The sequence below is a fragment of the Loxodonta africana genome, chromosome 18, assembly GCF_030014295.1.
Source record: "Loxodonta africana isolate mLoxAfr1 chromosome 18, mLoxAfr1.hap2, whole genome shotgun sequence".
Lineage (NCBI taxonomy): Eukaryota > Metazoa > Chordata > Mammalia > Proboscidea > Elephantidae > Loxodonta > Loxodonta africana.
This window is the reverse complement of record NC_087359.1, coordinates 53,019,301-53,043,712: the sequence shown is the minus strand read 5'-3', so window position 1 is coordinate 53,043,712 and position 24,412 is coordinate 53,019,301. Positions and strand designations below refer to the sequence as shown.

The following is a 24,412-nucleotide window of genomic DNA, read 5'->3' as shown; positions in this document are numbered from 1 at the left end:
CAGAACTTTCATCCAGGCTGGTACCTTAACTGTCTTCCAGGTTTTGGTTACATTCAGCCATATGTTTTCCTTAACATCATCTCAAAGTATTTTCCCTTGTCATTAAATACAACCAAACCAGTTACCACTGAGTCAATTTTGCCTCATGGTGACCCCATGTGTTGCAGAGCAGAGCTTGAATCCATTGGGTTTTCAAGGCTGTGACCTTTTTGGAGCAGATCGCCAGTCCTCCTGAGGTGCCTCTGGGTGGATTCAAACCACCAATCTCTAGTTAGTAGTAAAACACTTAACCATTTGAACTACTCAGGGGACTCCATTATATAGTCTTCAAAAATATGATTTTAAAAAGTATTTTCCAATCATAGAAATAAATACATGTTCAGCGTAGAATGCTTCTAAAATTAGGAAGAAAATTAAAATTCTAACCATCCAGGAATAACCACTCAACATTCTGCTGAATATTTTTAGCCTTTTTAAAAAATACATATGCAATCACACTGTATATATTATTTGGTATCTTGTTTTTTTTTCTCTTGACGTGATCGTGAATTTTCTTGTGACATAAAATATTCTACAACATTATGCAGCTATTTGATTTACCATAAATGTTTATGTTCCCTCTTGTGTTAAAATTAGGTTTCCAATTTTCACCTATTTCAATAATAAGGGCAATAATAATATACGACTATGTTTTACAAACCTTTTAGATACTTCTGATTACTTAAGAATGAAATTTTAAGATGCTTACACACTTTTCAGGTAGCGTAACAGTTAAGTGTTTGGCTGCCAACCAATAGGTAGGTGGTTTGAACCCACTCAGCTGCTCAGCTGGAGAAAGACCTGAGGATCTGCTCCCATAAAGATTGTTGTCATTGTTAGGTACCACAGAGTTGATTTTGACTTATAGCGACCCTGTGACAGAGTAGAATTGCTCATAGGATTTTCTGGACTGTAAAATCCTCACGACTGAACCAACTAGCAACAGCATGATAAATGGAGAAAATCCTTCAGCTGTCAAGGATTTCATTTTACTGAGATCCACAATCCACGCCCATGAAAGCAGCAGTCAAGAAATCAAAGACATAGTGTATTGGGCAAATCTGCTGCAAAAGACATCTTTAAGGTGTTAAAAAGCAAAGATGTCACTGTGAGGACTACGGTGTGCCTGACCCACACCAGGGTATTTTCAATTGCCTCATATGCATGTGGAAGCTAGACAGTGAGTATAGAAGACAGAAGAATTGATGCCTTTGAATTTGGTGTTGATGAAGAGTATTTAATATACCATGGACTGCCAGAAGAACAAACAAGTCTGTCTTGGAAGAACTACAGTCTGAGTGCTCCTTAGAAGACAGGATAGCAAAACTTCGTCGTACATACTTTGGACATGTTATCTGGAGGAACCAACCCCTGGAGAAGGACATCATGCTTGGTAAGGTAGAGAGTCAGCAAAAAAGAGGAAGACCCACAAGGGGATGGATTGACACAGTGGCTGCAACAATGGGCTCAAACAGCAATGATTGTGAGGATGGCACAGGACCGGACAGTGTTTCCTCCCGTTGTACAAGGGGTTGTTATGAGTCGAAATCAACTCCAGGGCACCTAACAACAACATATACTTTTCCACTCTCACAAATTTAATAGGTAAAAATGTGAGGGAAAAAGGATCCACTCCCACACCCATCCCTATTACTTACTCTGATTAACCTTGTTCTCTAGTTCTGGATCCTGGAATCTAGGCCTTTGTTTCTGAAAAGGTGAAAGGGAACTTACTTTTGTGAAAAGCACATGTATTACATGATAGGCGCTTTACCTACTTTATCTCATTTAAGGTTTACAACCCAGAGAAAAGAAAATTAAGACTGCGGTGAAGTTAAGTAACTTTCCCAGTCATCCTCAGGGCTGGAATTCGAACTCATGTCTAATGGCGACTCAATCTCTTCTTGCATCGCTCTCCTCTCGTCCCACTGCCTGTGTATAATCCTTGGCTGGACCCAACAGGTGAATTTGCTGATTTTGTTTTGTTTTCAGAAAGGAACATGATATTTCACCTGCTCTATATGTAAACTTTTCAGAGAACTCCTGTGCGAGGAAATAAATCCAGAGAATGTCAGTTTGTTCAATATATCCCTTCAGATAGCCACTAAACAGCCTCCGGGTCCCAGGTCTCAAGACCTTTTCTAGACCAAGCAAATCATTCTGTCGCCAAGACGACAGAGGTCACAGCCTTTCTGATTCTCCGGCGCACGCCGATGACGTCTCGCGACTAGGTCCTCTTACGTCACGTTTCCTGTCCCCCATCTTTGTCCCTGGCAAAGTGGGTTTTGCGCAGTGGCTTAGACCTGCAGAAGGAATCGTGACGGGCAAGAAACCATTACACCACCACCGAGGCCGCGCTCTCTGGCTGCTGCCGCCTCCCCCGCCCTTGCCTCCGGTGAGTTCGAGCTGGCCGACTTTGGGGCGTGTCCCTCATTAAAGGGAGGGAGGAAAACCCCTGCCCGGGTCGGAGACGGAAGGGTCGAAATCCTAGGAACTTGATTGTTTGATTGTTGAGGGCGAGGGAGCCGTCGTGTGTGACCGTTGTGAGGAAGAGGGTTGGCGAAAGAGACTCCTCCGCGCTGGCTGTGGTGAGGTGAGGGAATTGGCGGGCGTGGCCGCTGGCAGATGCGGGGTGCCGTGGCGACGTACGTTCTGTAGCTGCTTTGATGGCTAGTCCGGGAGTTAGGAGGGCCGAAGGCCAGGGGTGTGGCCGTTGGAGACGGGAGGCCGAGGGGAGAACCTTCCTTCTTCCCCGCCTGGCGTCCTTCCCGGAGAGGCTGAGACGTGTCCACTGAGCCCCAAGGAGGAGGATTCCCCCAAAGCTTTGCTCGTCGGTAAGGCCCGACTTTTTCGCCTCCCCTCCAGGATTTTTTTGAGAGTAAGACACTTCTCCCCGCCTTGCAATGGAGGAACCTATCCCTAGAGTCTTAACCACCTGGGGAAAGAAGAGGAATTCCTTACGCTTGGGAGGAAGAAAAAGAAACCTCCAGAAGTTTGACCAGCTGTGAGAGAGGAGGAAGCAAGTGGGGGTTAATCTTACAGCAGCATGGTTTTGGGTTTTTTTTCTTTTTCCTTTCTGGGCTTAGCAGGAATGATCTGGTTTAGGAATGTTGGTAGGTTAAGGTAGTAGTGAAGAAACTAGAACTTCCTGTTATTTCCACATTCTTTGAATCCAAAGAATTTATGCATGCTATTTGTTTACAGCAGTGGGTTTTTTGGTTATTTGTTTACAGGGTAATCTTATATCTTGGAGCAGGCTTTTGTTGAACTCACCTGGTTCCGTGCGGATGCTTCATTAAATTTTGACTTTAAAAAAATTTTTTTAAATGCAGAATACTGTTACCATAAATGTTATGATTTAAAAAAAAAAAAGACGTAGCAAGTTCAAAAAAGGCAGAATGACTGAGAAAGAAGGTGGTCTAAATGAGGGACAATTTAAATTATTATCTTGTGTTCTGCAATTGCTTAGCCTCGGGGTACACTTACAAAGTAATAATAGAAAGCAGTAGGTGAAGGAGATGCAGCTGTGTAAGAAAACGTGTAACACATTCCAGTGATGACTAAATGTGGTGGTAAGGTGAGTACTGTTTGTAGGTGTCTTAACAGTTGAAACTCCCAAGGAAGCAGAAAGGATAGTGTGTTCTGCAAACAGCCTCACTGAAAGTTAGGTGGTAAAATTAATATAAAGCTAACATTCTCACTGTGAATTAAGAGATTCATGTAAGCCCAGTTCTTCCATCTTTTTTTTTATTTTCTTAAATAGATGTATATTTTTGCAATATCACATTTTAGGCACAGATTTGAACCAGGCCTGAACACGGAATGAATTGGGTAGGACCTAGTCTCCTTTCTTCTTTCACTCCAGACTTAAGTTTTCCAGAGTGTATTGGTATTTCAGTTAAGAAGTGGATGGATATAAAACTTTTGGGCTCATTTCTTACTGTATAATATTAACTAATTCGTGTTCTGTCACATTTGAATAGGAATCACAAACAATTTTGGCTTTTCAATGTCTGTTGTGATTTTTAGGAGCTATCTTTTTTATATGATACCTGAAGATGCTACCATCTTTGCATTATTAGTATTTGATTAGAAATGAACTTAGCACCTCTCACCTTTGTAATAAAAGGTTGCAGGAATGACCATTCTGCTTTGTAATTTGGGTAACTCTTTAGCCAGTTTTTCCCTATGGAGCACTAAACTGTAAAGCCCAACTTCTGTGAAAAGCTTAGTGGCCTCCTCAGCACTAATTTAACTACCATTTCCCAGAGAGCCATTTGAAATTAAGATCCTATTAATTTTTTTCTGGCCTTATTCTACTGAGGCTATTAATCTTATTTTGTTGCTCATTTTTTCTTTTAGAGGACTGGAGGGAAATAGGTGGGGAGGTTTTTTTCACAACCTATATTTGGTAGAAACTGGGTTATGTTAAATCTAAATATATAGTCCTGTGCAGGGAGGCCCTCTCTGAAATGTGGTGACATCACACTCTGGGCTAGGACAGGTAAGATTGAATGTGTGCCCTGACTGTGGCAGCTTTGTTGTTTAACAGTACCCCTAGGCCATACCGGGAGCCCTGGGAATAGTCAAGTGTCAGATTGGTCAGTTAGGAAAGTAGTGTGAGTTGGAGCTCCAGGGTGGCTTTGCTTATTCCTGGGGCTCTCCTGAAAGAACCCCAGGAGGAGCTTGATTTTTTTTTTTTTTAATTTTTATAGTGCTTTAAGTGAAAGTTTACAAATCAGGTTAGCCTCTCATACAAAAATTTATACACACCTTGCTCTATATTCCTAATTGCTCTCCCCCTGATGAGACAGCACACTCATTCCCTCCACTCTTTTCATGTCCATTCGGCCAGCTTCTGACCCCCTCCACCTTTCCATCTCCCCTCCAGACAGGAGATGCCAACATAGTCCTTTGTGTCTACTTGATCCAAGAAACTCACTCTTCACCAGTATCATTTTCTATCCTATTGTCCAGCCCAATCCCTGTCTGAAGAGTTGGCTTTGGGAACGGTTCCTGTCTTGGGCTCACAGAAGGTCTGGGGACCATGACCACCGGGTCCTTCTAGTCTCAGTCAGACCATTAAGTCTGGTCTTTTTACAAGAATTTGGGGTCTGCATCCCACTGCTCTCCTGCTCCCTCAGGGGTTCTCTGTCAGAGCAGTCATTGGTTATAGCCTGGCACCATCTAGTTCTTCTGGTCTCAGGGTGATGTAGCCTCTGGTTTATGTGGCCCTTTCTCTCTTTTTGGGCTCATAACTCCATTGTGTCTTTGGTGTTCTTCATTCTCCTTTGTTCCCGGTGGGTTTAGACCAACTGATGCAACTTAGACGGCTGCTTGCTAGAGTTTAAGACCCCAGACGCCACTAGGAGCTTGATTTTTTTGCTCTTCAATACATCCTTGATTTTTTTTTTTTTTTAATGGGCTCCATCTTGGTTACTTTTTTTGAGGCTTAATGCAGACATCAGTTTTCACCAGCCTGTATTTTGGAGAATCTGGCTGTGTCCATCTCTGGGGTGTGGTTAAATGTCCCCCCAACCACCACCTTTTTTTTTTTAATTATATATTTTTTTATTGAGGTGAAATTTGCATAACATGAAATTAACTAGTTTAAGGTCAATAGTTCAGTGGCATTCACAGTGTTGTGCAACCACCATCTCATTTGTTTTTGTTTGGACCGTCTTCGTTTTTCTTGGAATTCCTTTTGGCTTAAGGCAGGAACTGACATGGTACAATGATTTTCTGCAAATGTGAATAAAGGGATATTTCATTACAATAGTTTAAAACAGTGTGCGCTAAGAGTGGTATGTTTCTCCTCTCTCTTTAGAGCAGGAATTCTTATGATCTATGTATAAGTATGCAGGGATACTAAGGAGCCCTAGCGGCGCAGTGGTTAAGTGTGTTTGCCTGCTAACCAGCAAGTTAACGGTTCTAACCCCACCCAAGGGTTCCACAGGAAAAAGACTTGGCAATCTGCTTCCCAAAAGATTGTAGCAAGAAAACCTCATGGGGCAGTTCTGCTCTGTCACCTGGGGTCACTATGAGTTGAAATTAAATGGCATTTAACAACAACAACAATGGGGAATATTTGACCCTCTCTCTTGAAGTTTTGTGTGTGGGTACGTTGTTCGCTAGTTAAGAACACTTAATCACAGTGAACAGGAAATAAGTATATTCCTTGACAATGAAATTTCTTAAGAGAGATTGTGATATGTGTGGGCTGCTCATAAAGACTGGACTGAGACTAGGTTAGTTAAAAGTTTAACAGATTGTGGTGAAAATTCCTGTTGAGCATTTAATGTATGTATGTATGTATATGAGAGCTTTAAACAACAGAACACTTTTTGTGTCCACTTTCAAAACTGGGTGAAAATTTCCAAGCAGATTTTGTTTTTAAATCTTCTGAGTTTTGATGCTCTTACAGGATTTAGAATAACATAGTAACATCCTGGGTAGACCATGATGGACTTTAGCCGTGGGCCTCTTTGAGGCATTAGCAATCATTTCTGTATGCTGGTTTTTCTGTTTGCACGTATGTATGTAAGAATGGCATGGGGGTGGAGTCTGATCTCTAACTGAACAGCGGGAGGAGAGAATCCCTATCAGTATCAGCAGCCCAAGGCTGATTCCTCTGAGGCAGACCTCCTCCCTCCAACCTTTTTATCTATTCTGACACCACCTGTCCCTTCCCTAGGCACTCTCTACTTCCCTGCGGGTTCAGTAACTCATTGCCACAGCCACACAGAACTCGCAGACGATACTCGAATACTTATGGGGTTTATTAGGGAAGTAAAGCCAAAAAAACAAATCCACCGTCGTCAAGTCGATTTCGACTCATAGTGACCCTATGATAGGACAGAGTAGAGCTGCCCCACAGGGTTTCCAAGGCTGTGAATCTTCGTGGAAGCAAAGTACCACATCTTCCTTTCATGGAGTGGCTGGAGACCACTGACCTTTTGGTTAGCCAAGTGCTTTAGCCGCTGTACCACCAGGGCTTCCTGTTAAGGAAGTAACAGGTTACAGTTCAGGTTTAGGAATGCTCAGGATCCAATTCTTTGATCAGGACAACCTCTTCTTAGCTGTGTCCACAGGCAAGTCTCTCTCTGGCCCTCGACCCTTTGGCCTGGCCTCTGCCCTCTTTGGGCAAGTGTTACAAAGCTCTTTTAGCTCTGCCGATAAATATGCAGAGGCATCCCACTCTGCCAGTAAGCCTTGGCCCACCAGTAAGCCTTGACCCAAAGGTGCCCAGCTCTAGCTCAGTTGGTCAACTAACCTAGCTCCACTAAGTTCCCAGAGGCACCCTACTCCGTGAGCAAGCCTCCTGCTTGAAGGCGCTCAGCTTTCTCACTCCATGGACCGGGAAGCCCACCTTGCCATCTTCTGTGGAACTCTTGCCACTGCTGCAGCCATTTCTCTGCTGCTGCTGCTTCTTGCTGTTTTCGGTATTACAGTCTCCTGGTTTCAGGAGCTTCTCAGTGTACGGATCCTGGGTTCAAAGGACGCTTTCCACTCCCGGCTCTTCTTTCTTGGTGATGGTGAGATCATCTCTTCCCATCTGTGGGATGGGTCATTTTAAGCCTAGCAGGATGGCAAAACTGACTGATCCATACACCTTATTTGCATGGTTCCATCCTCACAAAGGTGCCATGCACCTTATTTACATTATTAGCAAGCTATTCAATCCCTTTGGAGGGCCACAAGCACCTCATTTGCATAGTCTGACCCAGTCATTTGGTGGGAGTTACAAAGACTGCTGCAAAAGACCTCTTTGAAGTGTTAAAAAGCAAAGATGTCACTTTTAAGGACTAAGGTACGCCTGACCCAAGCCATGGTATTTTCTGTCGCCTCATATGAATGTGAAAGCTGGACAGTGAGTAAGGAAGACTGAAGAATAATTTTTTCAATTATGATGTTGCTGGAGAATATTAACTATGCCATGGACTGTCAGAAGAACAAGCAAATCTGTCCTAGAAGTACAGCCAGAATACTCCTTAGAAGTAAGAATGATGAGGACATCATGCTTGGTAAAGTACAAGGTCAGCAAAAAAGAGGAGGACCCTCAATGAGATGGATTGACATAGTGGCCGCAACAATAAGCTCAAGAACAACAATTGTGAGGATGGTACAGGACCTGGCAGTGTTTTGTTCTGTCATGCATAGGGTTGCTAAAAGTCAGAAGTTAGCAACTGCATCAGAAGCGAGCGACAGCATGTAACAACGACAAAGACTATGGCTAAAAGGGCCGTATTAAGTAACTCATTGCACTGCTGTTATCAACTTCAGATTTATTCCAGGTTTTTTATGTGAAGTACTTCTTTCTTCATTTGGCTACTTAACTTTTTATATTGTGAATGGCTTAAGTGATTACAAAATTATTTAAATTTTTGCTAGAAAGACAATGAAAATATTGCAATAAGGTAAGCCTCTGTTTCAGGTTAGTTTTTAATTACAACATATTAAAGTAGAAATTTCTGTATTCTGTAATGATATTTGTGAGTTCTGGCCAACTTCTTTTTAACAACATAATTCACTGAAATTCTGGCACGTCGTAAGGAACCTTTTACAGGCTGTTTGTATAAGGATTGGGACTGTAGATAATAATAAGCACATGATTGGAAAGATGATAGCAGGTAAGCCTAATTTCCATTAGATTGTCAATTAGCACATTTTACAGATCAGATTTAACCCAGGCTTTTGTCCCCCCCCCCCCGCACCCCCCCACCCCCCGTGTTTATCTGGCTTGTCTTCCTTTTCCTTAACTACATTGATTTATTTTGATGCTTAGGTCTTTTCTCCCAAATCCGTATTTACAGTTGTTTCTGTCAAATGTGTTATCATTTGTTTATCCACGTGTATTATTATTCATGTTGAACTGAGTGGAGTAGTGAGCAGGCGCCAGGATGTCTGTCCTGAAAGTGGTAGTATTGTTAATTATGGTGGTGAGGAAGAAAAACACTCATTATTAAAAGGAATACTTAATATACTTAAGAAGTCAATTGCATTGGACAGAGTCTTAGAGTTTCACAAATGAGAAAATACTTTCTCAAAAATCTGGAAGAGATATGGTCAGTTCATACCTTTTTTTTGAATCTCTCTAGTAGAACCGCGTATCACCTGGATTAATTCTCCTGGGAAATGGGACAGAAGAGTTAAGGTTGAGACTGGAATCCATATTCTTTTAAGTTTTAGTGTTAGTTCTGATGTTCTGAACTTTAGGATGAATATCTTATTGTTTTGCCTTTTTAACTATGAACTGATATTTTTATTCTTTGGGAACACTGTTGGACTAAGTGTAGATTGTTGGAAATGCGAAAACCATAATTTAAGGCATACTTTTCTGTAGTGTTTGTGAAAGAATGTTGGCATTCAAATTAGATGTTTTTTGTTTTTCTGAAAGAGATTCCTTTTATTGAAAATTGCATGTAATGATGAACAGATTGGCAGAATTGTTTTCTCTTTCTAACTTACCCTCCTTCAGAATACATGCTTTGGAGTGACTCCATCTTGAAACAGATGTAAACCAGATTTTCCTGAATGGAAAGTAGTGGGGAGAGCTTTCAGAACAAATAAACTTTTCTTAATTTTAAAGCTTTTGAGTGACTAATTGAAAATATATTTACAAAAAGGTCTAACTTTAGCTCTTCAAGGCTTTGAGGAGATAATTTTGGATAAAATCACAAAGCCATGATAGGTTCAGATTATCATCTCATTCCATTTGGACTTTGGTATTTTTTGCTGTATTGGTTCCTCGAGTCAGGATTGGCGTGACAGCAGCGGGTTTTTATTAGTTCCTTGAGGCAGGAGTTACATTCTTAATTTTCTTTGCATCCCTTGAACTGCAAAGTATATTATACAACTTTTTTTTTTTAATTAATTGGATGCTTTGCTGGGCATTTATAAGTTGGATAAAGAAATATTCTTTCATTGTAGGTGCACATTAAAGATCCAGAACCATGACTGACTCCAAGTACTTCACAACCAATAAAAAAGGTAAGTATGGTTTTGCTGTGTATACTTTCACCAAAAATAAAATAAAATATTAAAAAATAAAAAGGTAAGTGTGAGAACCTGTAGTGAAAGACGGTCCCAAATAGAATCTTCCTGATGTCCTCAAACATGCATGTCAGGGGCAATCTCATTAGGGATCTACCACTTCTACATGTAAGTGTATTTGAGTAAATTGTTAAAATATAGGTTTTTAAAGATAGGGCTGTGATGCACATTTTATCTGGAAATGTCCTAATTTCACCTTCATATTTGAGAGACAGTTTTGCTGGATATATGATTCTTGGCTGGCAGTTTTTTTCCTTCAGCTTTTTTATGTAAGTCATCCCATTGCCTTCTTGCCTGCATGGTTTCTGCCGAGTCGTCCGAGCTTGTTCTTACTGACTCTCCTTTGTAGGTGACTTTTCGTTTATTCCTAGATACTCTTAGAATTCTCTTAATCTTTGGTTTTGGCAAGTTTGATTATGCTATATCTTGGTAACTTCCTTTTAAAAAATCTACTTAATGTGGAGTTCGTTGAGCATCTTCGATATCTTCTCATCTTTCACAATATCAGGGAAGTTTTCTGCCCACAAATCTTCAACGGTTCTCTCTGTATTTTCTGTTATCCCTCCCTATTCTGGAACTCCAGTCTGGTAGGTTATTTCTCTTAATACAGTCCCACATGATTCTTAATGTTTCTTCATTTTTTAAAATTCTTTCATCTGATTTTCCTTCAAATATATTGGTACCAAGTGCTTTATCTTCGAGTTCAGAAATTCAGCCTTCCACTTGCTCAATTCTGCTCTGACTTTCTATTGAGTTGTCTAATTCTGTAATTGTTAATCTTCTGAATTTCTGATTGCTGTCTGTCTATGGATTTTTCCAGCTTATTACATTTTTCATTATGTTCCTGAATAACCTTTTTAATTTCTTCAATTGCTTTATCTGTGTGTTCCTTGGCTTGTTCTGCATATTGCCTCACGTCCTTCCTGATGTCTTGAAGGGTTCTGTATATTAATCTTTTGTATTCTGCCTCCGGTAATTCCAGGAAGGCACTTTCATCTAGAAGATCCCTTGATTCTTTGTTTTGAGAGCTTGTTGAGTTGATCATGGTCTGTTTCTTTATGTGACTTGATATTGACTATTGTCTCCGAGCCATCTATAAGTTATTGTATTAGTTTATTTTATGTTTGCCTACTGTATCATAGCTTCTTGCTTTGTTTTTTTTGACATGCCCAAATGGGTTGCTTGAGTGAGCTAGCTTGATTATTTTCGCCTTTGGAGCACTGAGGTCCTGTCCCCAGATGGCTAGAGCTGTTATCAGGTATATCAGTCTAGGAGTCCCTTCGCTTTTGTTGTATGAATTCAGCTCAGTTGTCCAGGTAGCTGATCATCAAGTGTGTGGTACAGGCTCTGTCCTACAGTCTCAGAGGGGCAGGGGTGATTGGTGTAGGTACCAGTATCTGGTTGCAGCATGGAGGTCACGCTCTGAACAAGGCAGGGAGCTGAGAATTGTCCCCCAAGTGTCTCTGAGGAAAGTGTGCCCCTCTTCCCTAGAGCGTACAGGTGGGTGGGTTCTGCAGATGGACCATGGGCACCCAGTGTTTTTGATTGTAAGGATTGGGAGGTACCAGTTATCCTTGGACCCCTGTCGCTGGTGGCTGGGTGACCTGAGTGGAGCTACCAGTCCTTAAGCCCCTGATGTGGGTAAGTGAGGACCCTGTTTAATAGGCAACGTGTTGTCAAACATCAAACACCCACCTCTCCACTGCAGAGCTGAAACAGCTGTAGTCTGCCAACAAGGGCCTATTCTCCTGAAACAGGCCCACACAGGTCCATGCAGAGGGGAAAGGTACTCAAAGTCCACGGATCGTTTATGCCTGGACAGGAACCGCTTCTGTCCTGAGCTCCCCTGGTTAGTGGAGCTAGCAAATTATCTGTTCCTCCAACTGTGAATTTATTCATTCTCCAGGGGCTGGAGGATGGCTGTAGGTGCTCAGCAGGGCCTGTCTCAGGCTCAGAGAAATCAACAGCTGCTGAAGCCGGCTTGGGGGCGGGGGTCGCAGTGAAATATACACAAGTACTTAGCTTTTGCCGAGAGTGCCGTTCTTCTCTGGTTCCAGAGGTATGAGTAGGCTGTGTGACTGGCTTTTTCTTCCTGAGGAAATTGTGGCTGAACGCTACTACCAGCCCACCGCAGCCGCTCCTCCTGGGAACGGTGCCTGAGGGCTCCCAGTGATTTCAGGTCCGGTAACTCCTCTCTGCTTCTGAATGGTCTCTTCCTCCCCCTGCTCCTCAGTTCGTTTGCTAACCTTGCTTTTGATGTTCAGGGCTGCTAGCTTGTCGTAGATACACTTGTTTCACTTGTTTTTTTGGATCATCGTTGCAAGAGGGCTCGCCGGAAGTGTCTGTCTATTCTGCCATCTTGGCCCCACCTCCCCGATGCACATCATATGGACTCGAAGGTTCTGTTTTAGAGAAAGAGGGGGATGGCTCTTTGGTATTTGAAATCAACATTGATCCATTGAAGATTGACGGATCTGAGGAGGTCAAAATAGGAAGAAGCACATTTATTTTCTCTTACTTTTTTTACTTGAAAATAAAAATTTCATAACAAATACTGTGAAAGCAATACAGACATGCAGAAAGTAAACATGAAAGTTCTCTGCTTTCTTTTTTCTATTCCCAAGGAATCCTCCTAGCCTTTTCCTATGCATATATATACATGCCTATATTAATACATATGATTTTAAAAAATTTTATCATTAACAGAAAAGAGATCATGCAAAACAGTGTATGGAAGCTTCATATTTCCATATCTCTCCATACAGATCAACCTTATTTATACGATTATAGATAATCTCTTGGTAATCGGAGCACATAAAATATTCACAGAAGAAAGAAGAATATGCACTTTTCAGAATGGTTAGAAAACCAGAAAGAGCTGAATGAATGACAAGGGGCCAATGGCTTTTGTGGGGTATAAGCAAAAAAAAAGATAGGGAGAAAAAGCATTGGGTGGAGCCAAGGAGGGGTGCTGCGGTATAATGAGTTACTTAATATGGCACTTGTAGCCGTGGTCAAGTGATTGTGTGGGATTATGCAAATAAGGTAATTGTGGCCCACCAAAGAGATTGGTCAGCTTTGCCATCCCATTGGGCTTGAAGTGAGCCACCCAGAGTCAGAAGGGAGGGAGGATCCTACCACCACCAAGAAAGAACAGCCAGGAGTGGAGAGCATATCCTTTGGACCTGAGATCCCTGCTCCTGGACCCAGGAGACAGAGAGTGAGCTGTAACCCTGAAGATGGTGAGAAGCAGTGGCAGGACAAGCCGCGGACTGGGCTTCCTGGCCCACAGAACGAGAAAGCTGTGTGCCTTTGGGCAGAGGCAGAGGGCCAGGGAGAGGTAGCCTGTGAGCACAGCTGGGAAGAGGCTGTCCTGATGGAAGAACTATATCCTGAGCATTCCCGAACCTTAATTATAACCTGTTACTTCCCTCATAAACCTCATAATCATGTGTATTTTCTGTGAGTTCTGTGTGGCCATTACAATGAATTATTGAACCCAGCAGAGAAGTAGAAAGTGCCATGGGAGGGACAGTTGGTATCAGAATTGGTAAAGATGGCAGAGTGAGGAGGCATGTCTGACCTCATAGGAATCAGCCTTGCGCTGTTGATCTTGATTCTCCTTCCCCCTTGTGAAGTTAGGATCAGACACTGCCCCATGCCATTTTTACAGGCATTAAGTGAGGCAAAGGAAACCCTGGTGGTGTAGTGGTTAAGAGCTATGGCTACTAACCAAAAAAAGTTCAGTAGTTCAAATCCACCAGCTGTTCCCTGGAAACCCTGTGGGGGCAGTTCCACTCAGTCCTATAGAGTCCCTGTGAGTCAGAATTGACTTCACGGCAGTGGTGGGTAAATGAGGCAAAGTGTCTCATATGTATGTTCTACAGTTGTATTAAATTTTTATCTTTTTTCCTTTTTCTCTCCTCCTCCTAATTACCAAGCATTGCTACCAGCTAGCTAGTGGCTCTCAATCCTGGCTACACATAAGAATAACCAAAGGATTTAAAAAAAAAAAAAAAAATCCCCATACCCAGGCCATACCCCAGACCAATTAAATCAGGATCTCTGGGGATGAGATTGGTATTGTTTTAAAGATCTTCAGGCGATTGCAGTGTGTAGCCAAGGCTGAAAGTTACTGACTAATTGTTAATTAAGCAGCTCATTCATGTGTTCTCTGTTGGAACAAAAAGATACGTATCAGAAATGGTACAACAGAACAGATGGGCTTGAGCCTCCTGGAAAATATTCTTCTGCTCCTCCTCTTGCCCTCCTACTTATGTTTTTTAAACTCTTATTTTGAAATAATTCCAGTCTTAAAAAAAAATTGCAAGATTCTTCTGTCGTTAACATTTTGCCACGTTTGTTTTATCAAACTCTTTAATATATGTATTTTTTCCCTTCACCACTTAACAGTAAGCTGCAGATATCATGCCTGTTTAGCCCTAAATGTATTAGTATATTCTAAGAATAAGGAAATTCTTACATAACCGTAATGCAGTTATCAAAATCAGGAAATTTAATATGATACATCATTACCACCTACTCTATAGATCTTATTCAAAATCTCAGTAATGGCCTTTATATAAATTTTATCCCTCAGACCATTATCCAGTTCAGGATCATGCATTACATTTGTTGTCTGGTTTCTAAATTTAGTTTCCTTTAATCTGGAACAGTTCCTTGATGTCTTTCATGATAATGGCATTTTTAAAAAGTATAGGCCAGTTAATTTATACAGTGTCCTCAGTTTGGTGTTGTCATTCATTTTCAGCTCTTTCTGATTTTTTTACTATTCTGATAAGTGTATATTCTTTTTTTCTGTTAACATTTTATGTGCTGAAAAGAGCAAGAGATTGTCTAAGATGATATAAAGGGATGTAATTAAAATTCACCTATCTCTTTAAACCTTTTCTTATAAGAGGTCCTGGTAATCTTTTTTTTTTTTTAACAGGGATTTGGAAAAATTTGAGAATTAGGGATTGAATCGTTGCTGGGTAAATACCACATTTTAAGAAATGATAGACTGTGTTCCCTTTTCTTTCCTGCAGCGCCCACTGGAACTGCTGCTGGAACATATTCTTTAAGCTTATGCTATTGGAATAATTTCAGTTATATCCAGTTTTGACTCTTCTATTCCTGCCTTCATTCGTGATTCAGACTTTCTGAAACCCTGCTGTTTGTCCTTTACTGTTGCGAGAAATAAATGATGGGAACTCGAAGGGCTGGACTTTGGCAGTATAGGACTTAGTATAGATGGGAGTGAAACTTTAAGGGGCCTAGTTGTTCCGGTTGTGCTATTTTTGCAGCTGTCAAATAAAACAATGATTTTGTAATATTAATTTATTCACCTTGTTGACAGTGGATGTTGATGAAACAAGTGGCTTGTTGATGAAACAAGCCCTTCAGTGTTTCTTGTCCCTTTCATCCTTCCCATTTAGGAGTTCCAGGTAGATCACATAGTGTGCTGCCCCTACTACTTCTATACTGGTAAATAAAATGTGGTGAAAATGAACATCAAAAGAGGAAAATGAGGCAGTGTTGTAGAAGAGTTTGATGGTATAAGTGGAAAGTTGAGGTGGGAGTAGTTAACCTCTTTTTCCATGGGTTTAGTGGTATTTTTTTTCTTTTTAAATCAGCCAAGAGTTTTTTTTTCTCTCTTTTTTTAAATTTGGTGAAAATATACACACCAAAACATCCACTAGCACAACTTACACAGTTATAATTCAGTGGTGTTGATTACATTTTTCATGTTGTGCCACCATTATCATTATCCTCATCCGAAACATTCTACCACCATTAATGTAAACTCAGTGCCCCCCAAACAAAAGCTTTTTCCCCCTCTCTGCCGCCCCTGGTAACCATTAATAGCCTTTGGCTTCTATATATTTGCTTTTTTCCTGGATCCCTGGGTGGTACAAACAGTTACACACTCTACCACTAGCTGAGAGGTTGGCAGTTCAAACTCACCCAGAGGCACCTCAGAAAACAGGCCTGGCGATCTGCTTCTGAAAGGTCACAGCCTTGAAAACCTTATGAAGCAGTTCTGCTTAGCATATATGGGGTCATCGTGAGTGGAAATCGACTTGATAGCAACTAACAACAGTTTATTTCATATAAGTGAGATCATACAGTATTTGTCCTTTTGCAGCTGACTTATTTCACTCAGCATGATGTTTTCAAGGTTCACCCATACTGTGGCATGGATCAGAACGTCATTTCTCTTTACGGCTGCCTAATGTTCCGTCGTGTATATGATCACATTTTGCTTATCTGTCCCTCTATTGATGGACATTTCAGTTGTTTCCACCTTTTGACTATTGTGAAAAGTGCTCCAGTGAATGTTAGTGTACAGGTTTCTGTTTGAATTCTTGCCTTCACTTTATCTGGGTATATACCTGGAGTTGGGATTATTATATGGTAATTATATGTTCAATTTTTTGAGGAACTGCCAAAAAAAGTTTTCCATAGTGGCTGCACCGTTTTACATTCCTACCAGCAGTGAATAAAGGTCCTAGTGTCTCCACAGCCTCGCCAACACTTGTTGGTTTCCAGTTTTTTGATCATTGCTATTCTGATGGGGATGAGGTGATATTGTGGTTTTGATTTGCATCTCCCTGTTTTTTTAATGGTTAATGATGTTGAGCATCTTTTCATGTGCTTATTGACCATTTGAATATCCTGTTTGGTGAACTGTCCAGGCCCTTTGCCCATTTTTTGATTGGGTAGGTTGTCTTTTTGTTGTTGAGTTTTAGGAATTTTATGTGTATTCTGGATATTAGGCCCTATCTGGTATATGATCTCAAAATTTTTCTCCCAGTCTCTAGGTTACCTTTTCATTTTGTTGAGTTACCTTCACTTTTTTACTTCAGCTCCAGCCTCCTGAAGGTAGGTGAGCCTGGAACTGGGCCTTCAAATAGTGGTGACAGTCCCTGGCATTTCACAGCGCAGGGCTGGAGCAACCATTCAAGATTGTACCTTTAGAAATGACTTTGGTTTGTACCATTCTTGAAGCTTCAGGAATATTTTTCTTGTAAATATCGGTTGAATAATGTGGGACCTTAAAGCCCATTAACTTCTTAAAGTATTGGTTAGAGCAGCGATTCTTAAACTTACCTGAGCATTAGAATCACTTGGAGCTTTTAAAAATATGAACTTAAGAGTTCTGCTCCTAGATATTCTGATTGATTTGGTCTAGAGTGGAGCCTGAGCACTGTTATTTTTAAATACTGGCCAGTTAATATTGGTGTGTGGCCTAAGTTGAGAACCTCTAGATTTGAGAGTCAGCTGACAATTCTAAGCCTAGCTCTGTCACTGACTTATTCTGTGGCTTTTGAACCTCAGTTCTTTTTCTGCAAAAGTGGAGTGTGTGTGTGAATGAGATATCTGGAGTCTCTTCTGGTTTGAAAACATTGATTTGTAAGTCTTTTTCCTGTTTATATTTATTTTCTTCTCAGGATCTTGAAATTCTGATGAGTATCAATCCTGAAATATGGTTCTCTCCCCATTGTAGTTAGGTACGAGATTTGCTTTTTCTCACTCCTAAGGTTCCTAAAGGTCTGGATTACACCTTCCTCTATGGCCATAACTTAAAAAGGTGTTTAAAGTTTATTGGTGATGTCTTTATCAGTGGCTCAGGTGATATTCTAAGGCTTTGAATTTTATCGGTACTGTAATTTTTTATAATCTTACTTGATTTGCCTCCCTGCCTCTGGCCACCTATCGTGGTCTTAGTTATAACATGGTGCTGCGTTTCTCACTACTTCTTTCGTCCCGGAGCCTCACACAGTTGTTTTCTGTTTTGTAGGAGAAATCTTTGAATTAAAAGCTGAGCTCAACAATGAAAAGAAAGAAAAGAGGAAGGAGGCTGTGAAGAAAGTGATTGCTGCTATGACTGTGGGAAAGGATGTTAGGTAAGGGTGATCATGCCGCCGGAGGTCACATACAGCCTCACCCCATTTTATGTCCTTTAAAGCAATTATAATTATAGAATCTATAAAAGTGGATTTGTCCCATCCTACCGAAAACATCATCAGGAAGCATGGTTGCTTTTATGTTAACTCTCTGATTTGAGGTTTTTTTTTTTGAAGAGTGAAATTAGTTTGATTTTGTTTCATACAGATTTAGCATAAAACCTCCTGAGAGCTAGCACAGTTACAATATGTTGGCTGAGGTAGTTTTAGAAGATGATAAAAATATACTGAGATGCAGAAGATCACATATTCCTTAAGAGGCTTGAGCCAGTGCCCTCAACTTTACAACTCTACATTCACATGCTGAACTCAAGATGAAAATGAATGTTAACAAAATCTGTTTGGTCTTTTTGTTTTGTTTTGTTTCTGTAATTTAGCAAGATCATTTAAAAATATGTCTGTAAGCCCCTGATATCTCCAGGCCCTTTCATAGGGTCCATGAGGTAAAAACTAATTTTATAATAATAGACATCATTTGCCTTTTTCACTGTGTTGAGATTTGCACTGGCGGTGTAGAAACGGTAGGGGGTAAAACTAATGGTGCCTTAGCACAAATCAAGGCAGTGGTGCCAGATCAGGACCAGTCATTGTACTCTTCACCGCCACATACTCAGGGAAAAGAGCTGTCCTTCATAAAGCATTAAAAAGTAATTTTACTAATTCTTGACCTTTGATACATGTCTCTTTAATATCTTGGGTGATGAAATGGGAGTTACACATACAATGTCTGTTGGATAGCAAAAGTGTGATGGCTGACTCCAGAACACTTAAGTTATGGTTTGGATTGTGAACACCATTTTTATGTCAAAGAATGATTGACAGGCAAACTTTAATGATACTTTGGTATTTGAGATCTTTTATCAAAAATAAAGCGAACTTGTCACTTCAGGAGGATAATTGACTAGTAGATAAATTTCTAGCTTTAAAGTGAAAATTAAAATTTTGGGAAACTTGTATCCACTATTGTAAGCTTGACAGTTTTCTAACGCTTAAAGATTTTTCTGATTAGCCTTATGGTGAAATCAGTGAATATGATTGCTTGGTATTGTATAGTGAAATTTGTTTACATTGGGAAGATCTGCGTAACTCAGCGAACCGAATATTTTCCAAAAGCCCAATGAATATGTCACAAAATTGTGCACAGATAAAAGATCCATTCAAAATGCATGATTAGCTAACACTTTAATGCCACAAAGTACAAAACATTTATTGATATGGTTTCAGATTCTACATTGTTACTTTTAAGAAACTACAATTTGCCTAGTTTTAGTGTAGTAGCGAAAAAGAATATCCATCCACAAGAAAACTACTGAAACTAATAGAAAGATTCAGCAGAGTAGCAGGATTTAAGATCAGCATACAAAAATCACTTGGATTCCTATACACCAACAAAGAGAACTTTGAAAAGGAAACCAGGAAAACAATACCATTTATAATAGCCCCTAGAAAAGATAAAATACGTAGGAATAAATCTAATCAGGGACATAAAAGATGCGCAAAGAAGACTATAAAACTCTATTGCAAGAAGCTGAAAGAGACCTACATAAGTGGAAAAACATACTAGGCTTATAGATAGGAAGACTCAACATTGTGAATATGTCAGTTTTACCCAAAGCACTCTACAGATATAATGCAGTCTCAATCCAGATACCAACAGAATTCTTTAATGAAATAATCACCAACTTTATACGGAAAGGTAAGAGGCCCTGGATAAGCAAAGCATTGTTGAAGAAAAAGAACAAAGTAGGAGACCTCTCACTACCTGTTTTCAGAACCTACTACACAGCTATGGTAGTCAGAACAGCGTGGTACTGGTACAGTGAGATGACACACAGACCAATGGAACAGAATCGAGAACCCAGATGTAAATTCATCCACCTTTGGTCAGCTGATCTTTGACAAAGGACCAAAACCCATTAAATGGGGAAAAGGCAGTCTTGTTAACAAATGGTGCTGGTAAAACTGGATGTCCATCTGTAAAAAAAAATGAAACAGGACCCATACCTCACACCATACACAAAAAACTAACTCAAAATGGATCAAAGACCTAAATATAAAATCTAAAACATTAAAAATCCTGGAAGAAATGTAGGGGCAATGCTAAGAACCCTAATACATGGCATAAAGGGAATACAAACCATAACTATGCACAAACACCAGAAGGTAAACTAGGTAACTGGGGGCTCCTAAACATTAAACACTTAGGCTCATCAAAAGACTTCATCAAGAGTAAAAACAGAACCTGCGGATGTGGAGAAAAATGTTTGGCCACGACATATCCGGCAAGGCTCTAATCTCTAAAACGTATAGAATACTTCAGTAACAAAAAGACAATTCAGTTGAAAAAATGGGCAAAGGGTTTGAACAGACATCTCACCAGAGAAGGCATTCAGGCAGCTAACAGACACGAGGAATGCTCGCGATCATCAGCCATTAGAGAAATGCAAATCAAAACTACAGTGAGATACCGTCTCACCCCAACCTTACTGACATTAATCAAAAAACAAAATAACAAATGTTGAAGAGGCTGCGGGAAGATTGGAACTCTTATGCACTGCTGGTGGGAAGGTAAAATGGTGCAATCACTATGGAAAATGATAATGGCGTCTCCTTAATAAGCTAAAAATAGAAATACCATATGATCCAGCAATCTCATTCCTAGGAATATAGCCTAGAGTAATAATTGCCGTCACGTGAATAGACATATGCATACCCATGTTTATTGCAGCATTATTCATAATAGCAAACAGATGGAAATAACCTAAGTGCCCACCAACAGATGAATGGATAAACAAATTGTGGTACATATACACAATGGAATATTAAGCAATGATAAAGAGCCATGATGAATCCACGGAGCATCTCACAACATGGATGAATCTGGAGGGCATTATGCTGAGTGAAATAAGTCAGTATCACAAAAGGACAAATTTTGTATGAGACCACTATTATAAAAAGGTTTACACAGAGAAAAAAACATTCTTTAATGGTTACGAGGGAGGGGAGGGCTTAGGAAGGGAAATCACTAACTAGATATTAGACAAGTGTTTGGTGAAGGGAAAGACAACACACAGTATAGGGGGAAGTCAGCACAACTCGACCAAGGCAAAGTCATAGAAACTTCGTAGACACAGCCAAACACCTTGAGGGACCAAATTTCTGGGGCTGAGAGCTGGGGACCATGGTTTTGGGGGCCATCTAGGTCAATTGGCATAACATAGTTCATAAAGAAAATGTTCTACATCCTACTTTGGTGGGTAGCGTGTAGGATCTTAAAAGCTTGTGAATGGCCATCTAAGATACATCTATTGGACCCGTTCCATTCTGAGCAAAGGAGAATGAAGAAAACCAAAGACACAAGGAAAATGTTAGTACAAAGAACTAACGGACCACATGAATCACAGCCTCCACCAGAAGAGCTGTATGGTTCCTGACTACAACCACTGACAGGAATCACAATAGAGGGTCCCAGACAGAGCAAGAGAAAAATGTAGAACAAAATTCAAATTCACAGAAAAAGACCAGACTTACTGGTCTGACAGACAGGCAGAACCCCCAAGGCTGTGGACCCCAGACACCTTGCTGACTTGGAACTGAAGCCACTCCCAAAGTCTGCCTTTCAGCCAAAGATTAGACAGGTCTGTAAAACAAACAGTAACACGTGTGAGGGATGTGCTTCTTAGATCAGTCAAGTATATGAGAACAAATGGCCAACACCTGCCCAAAAGCAAAGATGAGAAGGCAGGAAGGGACAGGAAAACTGCACTAATGGACATGGAGAACCCAGGGTGGAAATGGAAGGGAGGGAGGAGAGTGTTGACACATTGAGGGGTTTGCAGCCCATGTCACAAAACAATTTGTGTATGAATTTTTGAATGAGAAACAAATTTGCATTGTAAACTTTCACCTAAAACACAATGAATTTAAAATTAAAATAATTCATTGAGTTGAAAAAAAGAATATACACAGCTACCTGTGAAAGCTTTTGAAACACTCCTCCCTTTTCTAGTTTACGTACATGTGTGAAGCTGAATTTTCTTAGGCTTCAACCAAAACAAGAGTCCACAACAGATTGACTGTAGGAGCAGATATGAGAATCCACCTGTCTTCATCTAAGCTACACATTAAAGAGATTTGTAAAAATATAAAACAATACTGTCTTCTCACCAACTTTTTTCTTTGAAAATATAGTTTTGTTTTTAAATGTTATTTATGTTACCATGAAGGAGCCCAGGTAGCGCAATGGTAAGGACTTAGCTGCTAACTGAAAGTTTAGCAGTTCGAACCCACCCAGTAGCTCCTCTGTAGAAAGACCTGGTGACCTGCTTCAGTAAATATTTTTTCAGCCTAGAAGATCCTTTTGGGCGGTTCATCTCTGTCACCCATGTCACTGTGAGTCGGAATCAACTCAGTGGTACCTAACAACACCTTTAACATGAAATGAGTTTTTTATTATTTTAGATGGATAAATATTTTTGAAATTCCTCAGTTTTAACTCCTGATTTTGTAAAATAACAATACACATAACCTGTATAAACAGAAGGGGTCCTGAGACCAAAAAGTTGAGAGCTGCTTGGCTAACCAAAGCAGGAGTCCAGATGGAAATGGTGGCTGGAGCTGAGTAACTTGTGTTCCAGGTGCCATTGTTCTGAAGTGGGTTTTTGTTATTGTCGTTTTGTTTGTTAGCACATAAGTATGTATGATTCTAAATTGCTATTCTATGACCATCTATCTCAGGGAACAGTAACTTTTTCTGTAAAGGGCCAGGTAGTAAATTATTTTAGGCTTAGGGGGCTAAAAGGCAAAATTAAGAATATCATGTGGATACTTAACTTTTGTTGGTGAAATTAAAAAACTACCAGTAATTAACTACAGTTTTTAGATTAAAAATGTTTTTATTGTGATAAAATATATACAACAAAAACTTTGCCTTTTTAATAATTTTTAAGTGTATAATTCAGTGACATTAATTATATTCACCATGTTGAGGAATTTCTCTTCTAGTCCTAGTTTTCTCAGTGTTTTTATCATGAAAGGGTGTTGAATTTTGTCAGAGTACCTTTTCTGTATCAATTGGAATGATCCTGTGGCTCCTTTCCTTTGTTGTATTAACATGGTATATTACACTGATTTCCTTATGTTAAGCCACCTTTGCATTTTTGGGTTAAATTCCATTTGGTAGTGGTGTATAAGCCTTTTAATATGCTGTTGGATTCCATTTGCTGGTATTTTGTTGAGGATTTTTGCACTTCTATTCCTAAAGGGCATTGGTCTATAAGTAAGTTTTTTTGCACTACAGGTTTACCAATGAGAAGAATGGAATTTTTTGGTGGTGGGAGATAACATTTTGCTTAATTGGGGTTCAAAGTTAGTTTTTTCTGTATCAAGTAAATTGTAAATGCTCGTCTCTGAAAAATCACTTTTAGCGTACAACTCATTTAAAAAAAAAAAAAAAAAGGCAGCTTACCAGATTTGGCTCACGGGCTGCAGTTTGCCTACTCATGATCTATCTGGTTACTGAAGGGCTATTTATTTTTGCCAAGAAACAAATCTAGATTGAGAGAACCAGTACAGATGAACTGGTAAAAGTCGGCGTACCTCTTTCCTGGGGCTGTTTAATGTCAAGTTTATTTTTGATTCCCACAGAAAAGCCAAACTCCTATTGTTTGCTTGGTAAATACCACTGGTTAATCTGTTAATTATCAGTTTATTTGTTTTTGAGCCCTATACCACATCATGATTCAAACAAAAGGGTAGTAAATGCTTTTTAGCCTTTATGGCATTTACTGTCTAATTGAAGAGACCCAAAACTTGAAGAATTAGGGAATAATAAAGCAGTTATATAATTAGGTACTAAGGGCAGTAAGAGTTCTGAAAAAGAATCGTGTAAGTAGGAAGAGTTGAAGAACCCTTGTTGGAGGAGAGAGTTTCAGCTGTGCCTAGAAAGATAGCTTAAAGAAACAAGATAGAATTAGCTATTTCTATGTTATCATCGTTCACTCTTCCCTGCAGGTAATCCAATTTAGTGCTGTCCATTAGAAATACAATTTGAACCACACATATAATTTAAAATTTTCTAATAGCCACATTAAAAAAGTAAAAAAGAATCAGGTGAAAGTAATTTTAATAATATATTTTATTTAACCCAATATTATCTAAAATATTATCATTTCAACATGTAATCAGTATAAAAAAATTATTGAGATATTTTACATTATTTTCTTATACTAAGTCTTAAATATTCAGTGTGTGTTTTACACTTACATCATATCTCAGTTTGGACTAGCCACATTGCAAGTGCTCAGTAGCCACATGTAACTAGCAGTGACCATATTCGACAGCACAGGTGT

General features: G+C 39.9%; 1 protein-coding gene across 4 annotated transcripts in view; it reads left to right on the top strand.

The window, feature by feature from the left end:
* Positions 1-2,298: 2,298 nt before the first annotated feature.
* The window catches only part of AP2B1 (adaptor related protein complex 2 subunit beta 1), a 139,215-nt gene continuing 117,101 nt past the window's right edge, over positions 2,299-24,412 (top strand). For 2 of the 4 annotated variants that reach the window (XM_003414552.4, XM_003414551.4), the window contains exons 1-3: positions 2,299-2,434; positions 9,970-10,029; positions 17,897-18,002. In XM_003414552.4, coding sequence (XP_003414600.1) covers positions 9,993-10,029; positions 17,897-18,002 — 143 coding nt within the window. In that variant the 5' untranslated portion in view covers positions 2,299-2,434; positions 9,970-9,992. The other 2 variants (XM_010594240.3, XM_010594239.3) reach the window with 2 other exon arrangements.